Source organism: Hemiscyllium ocellatum, chromosome 46 (assembly GCF_020745735.1).
Source record: "Hemiscyllium ocellatum isolate sHemOce1 chromosome 46, sHemOce1.pat.X.cur, whole genome shotgun sequence".
Lineage (NCBI taxonomy): Eukaryota > Metazoa > Chordata > Chondrichthyes > Orectolobiformes > Hemiscylliidae > Hemiscyllium > Hemiscyllium ocellatum.
The window spans coordinates 14,748,978-14,760,366 of record NC_083446.1 but is presented as its reverse complement, the minus strand read 5'-3'; the positions used below and the strand labels follow the sequence as shown (position 1 = coordinate 14,760,366).

Below are 11,389 nucleotides of genomic sequence, written 5' to 3'. Positions count from 1 at the left end.
GTATAGGAGTTGGGAGGTCATGTTGAAGCTGTACAGGACATTGGTTAGGCCACTGTTGGAATATTGCGTGCAATTCTGGTTTCCTTCCTATCGGAAAGATGTTGTGAAACTTGAAAGGGTTCAGCAACGATTCACAAGGATGTTGCCAGGGTTGGAGGACTTGACGTATAAGAGGCTGAACAGACTGGGGCTGTTTTCCCTGGAGCGTTGGAGGCCGAGGGGTGACCTTATAGAGGTTTACAAAATTGAGGGGCATGGCTAGGGTAAATAAACAAAGTCTTTTTCCTTGGGTGGGGGAGTCTAGAACTAAAGGGCATAGGTTTAAGGTGAGAGGGGAAAGATATAGAAGAGACCTGCGGGGCAACTTTTTCATACAGAGGGTGCTACTTGTATGGAATGAGCTACCAGAGGAAGTGGTGGAGGCTGGTACAATTATAACATTTAAAAGGCTTCTGGATGGGTATGTGAATACGAAGAGTTTGCAGGGATATGGGTCGGGTGAAGGCAGTTGGGACTAGATTGGATTGAGATACCTGGTCGGCATGGACGGGTTGGATCGAAGGGTCAGTTTCTGTGCTGTACATCTCTATGACTCTATCTGGGAACCTTTGTTAATTCTGACCTAGCCTGGCCAACACGTGAATGCAGATTCAAAACAATGAGTTTGATTCTTAACCATCCTCTGGGCATTCAGAATGGATGATAAATGCTGGCTGAACCCATGATCCCCTGAATAAACAGAAAACAAACTGTTACTGCAGTTACTTATGAACTCATGCTGTTTCACCAAGCTGAATGACTGACTGAATTATTTCCCATACTCAGAGCAGATGAATAGCCTCTCCCCAGTGTATATTTGCTGGTGTACAATGAGAGTTGATGATGTCCTGAACCCAGCCCCACAGTGAGATTATCGGAACGGTTTCTCTTCAGAGTGAACATGTTGATGGTACATCTGTCCACTTGAGCTTTTAAAGCACTTCCCTTCAGCACCTTTGAAAAGGTTTCTCCTCAGAGTGAACCTGCTGACGAGAGGAGAAATCCTTCCCACACTCTGAGCAGGTGAATGGGCTCTCCCTAGTGTAGACTCGCCGGTGTGACAGTGGGTAGGATGACTGCATGAATTCCTTACCACACTCAGAGCAGGGTAACAGACCCTTTTACATGGGGGAATTTTCTGAGTGCCTTCTCACACCTGGAGCAGATGAATGGTTTCTCCCCAGTGTGACTCTGCTGATGTGTTTACACCTTGGATGGGTATTTGACACCCTTCCCACAGTATTCCCTATATAGCCAGTGTCTTGTCAGTGTGGCACTGGTTTAGTTTCAATCGCTCAGATGTTCGTCTAAAGAATACAGAATTTCTGCAGTTTCTCTTCATTGTGATGCTTCCACCTTCCATATTCAACTAAGCAATTCTGTTAGATCTTCGTGTGGTGTTCTGTATGTGTCACAACTGTACATCAAATTCCAAAACACAATGAAATTGATCTAAAACACTGTCATCGTACCCCATTTTTAATTTATATCCGCAACTCATCTGCCTTGTTCGTCAAACTTGTAACATTAAAATCATTGCCATTCAACCATGTCAAACCTTAACTGTTGTGTAATGCTAACCCCTTCCTCACTCACTGGATTCTTCTCTTTCCTTCTTACCCTTTTGGACATTCACTCTGGATCCCATACCATTACCAAGTTCAGTTTGACGCACCACAACAGCACTTGTAATGACACTTCCAGCATTACAGGCTATATCTCACTTTGGATAGGCTTTCGCCCAACAGCTCATTCTGAGCACCTTGGAGATAAGATAAAGACTTGATATAACTTAATTTTAAGGAAAAGGTGATTTATATCATTTTTATCCTATACAGGTATATGAACCAATGGTGTTTACAAATATCATCAGCAAAAAGCCCAGAAAACACTGCTTGGATATCGAGAACAGTAACTTCAAAATCCAATGCAGAGTTACTAGGGAACTCATTGTTATTTAAACAATCCCAAGGAACCATAAAATCACTTTACAGACAATATGCAGATGGACAATCTTTACCCAGTGTAAATCTGTTGATGTTCAGTGACATTGTGATCATTTCCAAAGGCATTGATACAACTGTATCAATGTTTTATCTACAATATGAACACCTTTAATAGAGTAGGGTTTAATAACATCAATGCAACCGCCCAATGACAAAGGTTCATTCTTTGGTGGTTCTTTGTGAATTTGCTGGTGTGTTTGCAAACAGCAAAGCCATTTCCATAGCATAGCAGGTGAAGAGGATTCACGCAGTGTCATTTCACTGGTATGTTAACAGTTTGGATGACAGTGAATCCCTTCCAACATGTGGAACATGTGAATAATCTATTCATGGAGTGAACAGGCTGCTGTATCAACAGGTAAGCTAACTGAGTGAATGCTTCTCCCCAGCGTGAACTCGCTGGTGCCTCAGCAGGTTGGATGACTGAGTAAATCCCTTCCCACAATGGGAGCAGGTGAATGGTCTCTCTCTCCTGTGAATCCGCTGGTGCACTAGCAGGATTGTTGACTGAGTGAATGCTTTCCCACAATCAGAGCAGGTGAATGGTTTCTCTCCAGTGTGAACCCGCTGGTGTCTCAGCAGGTTTGACGATTGGGTAAATCCCTTCCCACAAGCTGAACAGGTGAATGATTTCTCTCTGGTATGAACTTGCTGATGCTCCAGGAGTTTAGATGAGCGAATGAATCCTTTTCCACATTCAGAACAAATGAATGGTCTCTCCCCGGTGTGAACTCGCTGGTGTTCCAGGAGATTCGATGAGCGAATGAATCCTTTTCCACATTCAGAGCAGGTGAATGGTCTCTCCCCAGTGTGAACTCGCTGGTGCTCCAGCAGTTTAGATGAGTGAGTGAATCCTTTCCCACATTCGGAACAAGTGAATGGTCTCTCCCCAGTATGAACTCCCTGGTGTTCGAGTAATTTAGATGAGTGAACAAACGCTTTTCCACATTCAGAACAGGTGAACGGTCTCTCCCCGGTGTGAACTCCCTGGTGTTTCAGCAGGCTGGATGATGAAGTGAATCCCTTCCCACAGTCAGAGCAAGTGAAAGGTTTTTCCCCAGTATGAACTCGCTGGTGTATCCGCAGGCTGGATGACTGGGTGAATCCCTTCCCACACTGGCAGCAGGTGAATGGCTTCTCCCCAGTGTGAACTCGCTGATGTAGCAGCAGGTTGGACGACTGAGCGAATGCCTTCCCACAATTGGAGCAGGTGAATGGTCTCTCTCCTGTGTGAATCCGCTGGTGTTCCAGCAGTTTGGATGACTGAGTGAATCCCTTCCCACACAGGGAGCAGAGGAATGGTCTTTCCCCAGTGTGAACTCGCTGGTGTATCTGCAGGCTGGATGACCGAGTGAATCCTTTACCACAGGCAGGACAGGTGTAAGGTCTCTCCTCAGTGTGAACTCCCTGATGTTCCAGCAGTTTAGATGAGTGAGTAAATCCTTTTCCACAATAAGAGCAGGTGAATGGTCTCTCTCCACTGTGAACCCGTTGGTGTTCGAGTAGTTTAGATGAGTGAGTGAATCCTTTCCCACATTCAGAACAGGTGAATGGTCTCTCTCTCTTGTGAATTCGCTGGTGTATTAGCAGGTTGCATGACTGAGCAAACGCTTTCCCACAAACAGAGCAGATAAATGGTCTCTCTCCAGTGTGAACACGCTGGTGTTCCAGCAGTTTAGATGAATGAGTGAATCCTTTCCCACATTCAGAACAGGTTAATGGTCTCTCCCCAGTGTGAACCTGCTGGTGGATCCGCAGGTTGGATGATTGAGTGAATCCCATCCCACAATCAGAGCAAGTGAATGACTTCTCCCCAGTGTGACTGCGTTGGTGATTTTCCAGCTGGGATGGGTAAAGAAATCCCTTCCCGCAATCCCCACATTTCCATCCTCCCACTCCAGTATGATCATACTGGTGTTTGGACATTTCAGATGAATCTTCACAGACTTTCACAGATGATGAATGTTTCTTCCCGGTGCGAATGATGCTTTTTCCTTCAATGTTCAAAATCCTGAGATAATTAGATTATGATAAACACAGTGAGTTTTGGATCTGGGTGTGGTTTCGTTTGAAATTTCGAATTGCAAATTAACCTTTCAAACAGAAAACAAATGTACTAGGAGAAACAAGAACACACAGGTGTGAAACTGAAACACATAAATCCAGTCAGTTGTGGAGATGACAGAGGGAAACTGCTGGATTATCGTTAAAACCAAACTGGTTCATAAATCTCCTTCAAGGAAGGGAACCGCTTAGTGTTTGCACAAAACTAAAGAGCTAGAGGAAGGAGAGGTATGCATGAACGAGATGCATTTTATAGATCCACAACTCAATCCTGTTCCTGTTTTCTCCCTTCAATCCCTCTGAAGGGCTAAGAACAAGTGCATAGTTCCTTGAAAGTGGAGTTGGAGGTCGACAGGGTGGTGAAGGTAATTGGCCTGTTTTTTCCCCTATTGGTCGGTGCATTTGGTATCAAAGCTGGGAGCTCAAGTCATGGCTCAATAGGAAGTCGATGAGGCTAATTTTAGGAATACTGCATTCAATTCTGGTCTCCCTCCTCTCTGAAAGAAGTAATCAGGGCAGGACTTAGACACTCAACGGTAAGGTTCCATGGAGTGTTGCCAAACAAAGACCACCTTGGAGTGTAGGTTCATAGTTCCTTCAAAGTGGAGTCTTAGATAGACAGAATAATGAAGAATGCCTTATTTGTTGGTGCATTGATTTCAGGAGTTGGAAAATCATGTTGCAGCTGTATAAGACATTGGTTAGGCCACTTTTGGAATAATGCATTCAATTCTAGTCACCCTGCTATAGGAAACATGGTGTGAAATTTGAAAGAGTTAGAAAAAGATTTACAAAGATGTTAGTAGGTTTGGAGGTTTGAGCTATAGGGAGAGGCTGAATAGGCTGAGGCTATTTTCCCTGGAGAATTGGAGGCTGAGGGGTGACCTTCTATAAGTTTATAAAATCATAAGCAGCATGGATACGGTGAATAGTTGAGAAGGGCAAGATTTAAAAGGGACCTTATGGACAACCTTTTCATTTAGAGGGCCATGCGTGTATAGAATGAGCTTCCAGAGGAAATGATTGAAACTGGCACAATTACAATATTTGAAAGGCATGTGGATGAGCATATGAATAGAAAGGTATAGAGGAATATGGGCCAAGTGCTGGCCAAGGTGACCAAATTGGTTCAGGACATCGGGTCAACATGGATAAGCTGGACCAAATAGTCTGTTTCCGTGCTGTATAACTCTACGACTCTAAGTGCAGAAGCAAAACTGTGGAAATCTAAACTAAAAACAGCATCTGAAATGACAATGGATGCAGGCATCATTGCAATGCTGAAGAATTGTTGAGATGATCATATAGCTACTGTTGGAATATTGCGTGCAATTCTGTTCTCCTTCCTATCGGAAAGATGTTGTGAAACTTGAAAGGGTTCGGAAAAGATTTACAAGGATGTTGCCAGGGTTGGAGGATTTGAGTTATAAGAAGAGGCTGAACAGGCTGGGGCTGTTTTCCCTGGAGCGTCGGAGGCTGAGGGGTGACCTGATAGAGGTTTACAAAATTATGAGGGGCATGGATTGGGTAAATAGACAAAGTCTTTTCCCTGGGGTCGGACAGTCCAGAACTAGAGGTCTAGGGTGAGAGGAGAAAGATATAAAAGAGACCTAAGGGGCAACATTTTCACGCAGAGGGTGGCGCGTGTCTGGAACGAGCTGCCAGAGGATGTGGTGAAGGCTGGTACAATTGCAACATTTAAGAGGCATTTGGGTGGGTATATGAATGGGAAGGATTTGGAGGGATATGGGCCAAGTGCTGGTAGGTGGGACTAGATTAGGTTGGGATATCTGGTCGGCATGGATGGGTTGGACCGAAGGGTCTGCTTCCATTCTGTACGTCTTTATGACGCTATAAGTCACTACAATATAGGTTACATGCTGAAAGCCGGAAAACGGCTCAAGAGTATTGGTGCTTGCTGATCCACCTAGATTCGATAGGATATTGTGTTCAGCAATTGTATATCCGAGACTGTGACCCCACTTTGTTCCATGTTTCTCTGTGAATCTCTCTTTTAGAAAGCAAGTAGGATAGGCAAACAATGAAGAACGCAAATCATACATGTGCATATAGTGAGAGGATTCAAGTACAGGAACAGGGGATGTCTTTCTGTAAGGGCTTTGGGGAGCCCGCACCTGGAATAGTATATGCTCCTTTGTTCTCCTTACTCACGGAAGGATGCATTGGCCACTTAAGAGTGTAAAGAAGGTTCAACATTCTGATTCCTGCACTATCATAAAGGCAGAATCTATCCTCGTTTATTTAGCCTTTCTTTGTCTTTCTGAGCCACTAATTGCATCAGTGACCTTCCATTTCCTAATCTGAATTTGACCCATCTAAGCCTACACTTTGGTTCTCATTCCCCTGCCAGACTAGTTTAAAACCTCACCAATGGAACCAGCAAAAGGACCCAAGATTTGTCCCAGCTCAGCCCAGGAGTAAGTGGTCAAGCTTCTACAGCTCCCACCTTATCTAGAGACGGTCCCAATGTATCAAGAATTTAAACCCTTCTCTAGTACATCATTTTTCCAGTCACACATTCCTGCTCTCAGTAGCACATGGTATTGGGAGTAAAGCTGACATTATTACATTTGAGGTCCTGCATTTTAATATATCTCCTGTCTTCCTACATTCAGCTTTCAGTTACTCATGTCTTAATGTCGTTGGTACCTCTGAGTTCTATGACCACTGGCTGTTCACTCTCAAGCTCCAAAATGTCCTGCAGCTGCTGCATGATATCCTGAATCCCAGCACCAGGGAGGTCACATATCATCCTGGGTTCATGTCTGGGCCACAGAAGTGCCTGTCTGTATCCCTGACTATTGAAACTCCTGTCACTATAGCCTTGCCATTCTTTTTCCTTCCCTTTTGTGCAGCAGAGCCTACTATGACACTATGAACTTGGCTGTTGCTGATTTCCCCTGAAAGGCCACCCCGACCATTCCCTACTGTATCAAAAGTGGTATATCTGTTTGAGAGGAGAATGACCACTGGGGACTCCAGCACTTACGTGAAAAGCCTTTTGCTTTATCTGATGGTCACCCATTCCCTTTCTGCCTTTGTAATTCTCACCTGCAGTGTGACTATCTTGCTAAACGCTTTGTCCATGACATTCTACAGTAAGTCCATCCACAGCTCCAGCTCTGAAAATGTTAGCCAGTAGCTGCATATGGATACACTTCTTGCCCGCGCAGTCATCAGGCATACTGGAAGCCTTCGTTATTTCCCACATTGTATAAGAGGTGCACACCATGAGTCTGAGGTCTCCTGACATGACTTCTCTATATATTAAACTAGTTACTCCCCTTAAGAGAATTTAATTGAGCTAAGGATCTTCCTTCATTTCAAGCACATCTATTACAACGGAAAGCTCCTATCTGTACTTCAGGAATATTAAATTTAAAAACTGGAAGAAAATATTCTGCAGAGAACACATACTAATTGGCTCTTTCCAACTGGACTGTGTCACTTTCTGAACAGCCCGGAGACTGTGTACCACACTCAATCTTTCAGCTTCACTTTCACCCTGACACACCTTACTATCTGTTTCCACCCAACTCTAAAGCACTCTCATTGAGCCAAGCAGCACTCACAGTGCAGCCTTGTCAGTTTATTTGTCTGCTCACACCTACACTGACCTCAGCCTCCTTTACTATTCCAATGCAGCTTAATGGGAGCACAGGGAACAGCATCTCATCTTCCAATTCAGCACTATGTAACACTTCAGATTCAAGGATCTAGAATGTTCCACCTGAAGGGGCGCTAAGGAATTTGAAAATGAAGTTTGCAAGCATTTGAGAATGAGTAAATTATAGGTTAAAACCATGAAGTGGGTGATTGGGATAAAATATGACAGTTCTTTCCAAGACTTCAGGAGTTATTTGGATAAATCTGTGCCGCTGTCAGGCCAATATTTCCTTCCCGAGCTGCACTGCCCAGAACTGATCACATACCCCAGAGTGATCTAACGACGAACTGGAACATCTTGCTACTTTTCGAGATATACACATATCGGAGTTATATTCCCACAAACCTTTTTCCTTCCACAGTGAAATGCCAATGATATTCAAATTCCGAGCCTCTGCTGACTGTCAGAACTTCTTTAGAGATTCAGGTCTGCAAAACAAGTTCACGAAAGAAAAATCACTGTGTGAAGGGTGCTCTTCAAATCACACCCCAAACCCAACCCAACCCAACCCAACCACCAAGCCCGAAGCGCATGCGCTCTGCTGCACCTAAGCCCAATAAAGATGGCGTTGTAATATGGGCCTCTTACTGCGTGAGGCCCGCAGCCGATTTCCCGTTTACTGTAAACGCAGGACCTAGAGGTTTACATCTGCTGTTTACAAAACAGCCCAGTCGAGACTGGCTCCATTTTTCTCCTAATCTCTGCTGTATCTCCTCATTTACGGTACGAACCTCCTCAGACGCGAGTCACGGATGTCCACGGACCGTACTGCCTGGCCCCACCCCGAGTGCTCAGAGGACCCGCCTCCTCCTCCTATTGGCCCACAACTGCTGTCTGTCAGCCGGGGCCCTTTGTGACATGATACCTAGCCTTTCTTACTGTTGCCCTAGGATGAGCTTCGTCATTCACAGTGAATGCAGCAGCATCATAGAGGGCAGCGGTTGTGGCCGTTCAGCCCATGAGGGCTGCATCCTCTCACTCGAGAATCGCTGCAAATCGATCCCAAATTTGCCATAAGCCTGCAAACCTTTCCTTAAAAAGTTAAGTATCAGATTTTTTTTTGAGAGTAACCGCTAAATCTGCATTCAGCTGATGTTTAGATTCTTCCAGATTCACATAATCTTCACATGTTCACCTGCATTATTTGCCAATTATTTGAAAGCTGTGTTCTGTGGTTACCGAACATTGTGCCAATACTAATAATGTCTCTGCACATGAAATATCCTGGAAACAAATCTACACCTCTACTAAATCACTGCTTAACCTTCTCAGCTCCAAGGAGAATTATCTGAGCTTCTGCTATGGCTCTACAAAACAAAAACCTATCTTCATTTTTATTTTATGAATGGGATGGCTGTTTGCTGCCCAGACCAGTATTTATTGTCCAACGTTATTTGACTCGTACAAAACAGTGGCGAACTGCCTTATTGAACTGTGCAATGCATGTGCTGTAAGGACACAACAGTGTTGTTTTGATGAAAATCTCCCGCAGTCTCACAACCTCCACATCTCTGTAATCTCCTCCAGTCTCACAATCTTCCCTGGGTCTGTAATCCCCCCGACTCATAATCTTCCCTATCTCTATAATCTCCTCCAGCCTTACAATTCTCCGTATCTCTGTAATTTCCTCCAGCCTCTGAACTAGATAAGGGTAGCAAGTTTGCAAATGACACCAAAATTGGTGCTGCAGTGCACAGTAAAGAAGGTTATCTCAGAATACAACAGGGCTCAGATCTGATGGGCGAGTGGGCTAAGGAGTGGCAGATGGAGTTCAATTTAGATAAATGCGAGGTGTTACATTTTGCTGAGGGAAACCAAGGCATAACTTATACAGCTAATTGTCCGGCACGAAGGCTTGTTGCTGAACAAAAAGACCCAGGGTACAGGTGCATAGTTCATTGTAAGTGAAGTCGGAGATGGACACTATGGTGAAGAAGGCATTTGACATGCTTGCCTTCATTTGCCAGTGCATTGAGTATAGTGGTTGGGAGATCATGCTGTAACTGTTCAGGACATTGGTGAGTACTGTATTAAATTCTGGCTTCCCTGCAATACAAAAGATGCTGTTAAACTTGAAAAGGCTCAGCAAAGATTTACAATGATGTTTCTGGGATTGGAGGGTTTGAGGTAATGGGAAAGGCTGAGGGTGGGAGTTTTTTCCCTGGAGGATCAGAGGCTGAGTGTGACCTTATAGCGGTTTATTAAATCGTGAGGGACATGGATAGGGTGATTTAGAGGTGCCAGTGTTGGACTGGGGTATATAAAGTTAAAAATCACAACACCAGGTTATAGGATGAATACCAAGGCCATTTTCCCCACAGTAGGGGATCCAAAATTAGACAGCATTGGTGTAAGATGAGTGGGGAATAATTTAAAAGGGATCTCAGAGCAACTTTTTCATTCAGAAGGTGATGTATGTATGGAACAAGCTGCCAAAGAATGTGGTGTATATTGGTACAATTACAACATTTAAAAGGACATTCGATCTTGGACCTTCGATTGACCATCCTCCAAGGCGGACTTCGGGACAGGCAGCAGCAAAAAGTGGCCAAGCAGAAGCTGATAGTTAAGTTCGGTACCCAAAGGGAGGGCCTCAACCAGAACCTTGGATTCATGTCACACTATAGGTGCCCACCATTGCACTGTACATACACACACACATTCCCACAGCCACCCACACTCACACATGCACCCTCTCACAAACTTAGACCCTTTTACACTCACACACACACACACATATATATACACTCTCTCTCACAGACACTCTCAACTCCCCCTAACCCCAGACACACACACTCGCACTCACACATGCACCCTCTCAGACTTAGACCCATGTACGCTCACACATACACTCACAACCCCCCCACCCCAGACACACACACACACACACACACACACACACACAAAAGAAAACCCACATACATATATACGTTTGTGGAGTGAATTTGTACTTGCAGAGTTACATTATACTTTGCTCAAAAACTGCATGAATCTATGTAAGACTCTATTAACTCATTCTTTAGATTAGAATCTGTCTAAACATTACGGCACAGACAACAGCACACAGGGGGCTAACACCTTCAACACATTATCTGGGCTGACACGTTAAAGTGAACCTGTGAATGTAACTTTTAAAAAAGGTTTTGTGATGTTCAGTCCTGGATGCGATTATCAGTAGCAAGAATAGCAGAATCCAATCCCTGCAGTCAGTCGTGATCTACCTGGTGCCCGAGAAGGTGGGATGACCGAATGTACCTCTTTCTACATATGGGCTGGTGAATGGCCTCTCATGGTGTGAACTCGCTGGTGTTTCTGAAGGGCGAAGGCTCGAGAGAATCCCTTCCCACACTTGGGAGTGGGTGAATGGAGCTTCTCTGCAGCAGTTGGGTGAATGATGCAGTGAACCCTTTCATGTGCGCATTGCAGGAAAATGGCTCCTCCCCAGTGAGAGTTCATTGGTGTTTCAGGAAATTAGATGAACAAGTGAATTCCTTTCCACTAAGCCAACAGCTAAATGGCTTCTCTCTAGTCTGAATGCATTGGCGTTTCTGCAGGTCATTACTGTTTTTAAAGTTCATATCACAGTCCAAAC

General features: G+C 44.4%; 1 protein-coding gene across 2 annotated transcripts; it reads right to left on the bottom strand.

Moving 5' to 3' along the window:
- Positions 1–1,918: 1,918 nt before the first annotated feature.
- LOC132836155 (zinc finger protein 420-like) lies at positions 1,919–8,580 on the bottom strand. 2 transcript variants are annotated; one of them, XM_060855480.1, is made up of 3 exons: positions 8,529–8,580; positions 8,143–8,225; positions 1,920–4,056 (listed from the first exon to the last, which is right to left on the bottom strand). In XM_060855480.1, the coding sequence occupies exon 3, from the start codon at positions 3,969–3,971 to the stop codon at positions 2,409–2,411; it is 1,563 nt and encodes a 520-aa protein (XP_060711463.1). In that variant the 5' UTR covers positions 3,972–4,056; positions 8,143–8,225; positions 8,529–8,580; the 3' UTR covers positions 1,920–2,408. The 2 variants fall into 2 exon arrangements, with proteins under 2 accessions (XP_060711464.1, XP_060711463.1); XM_060855481.1 differs by lacking the exon at positions 8,529–8,580 and having other exon boundaries at positions 1,919–4,056; positions 8,143–8,219.
- Positions 8,581–11,389: the final 2,809 nt, after the last annotated feature.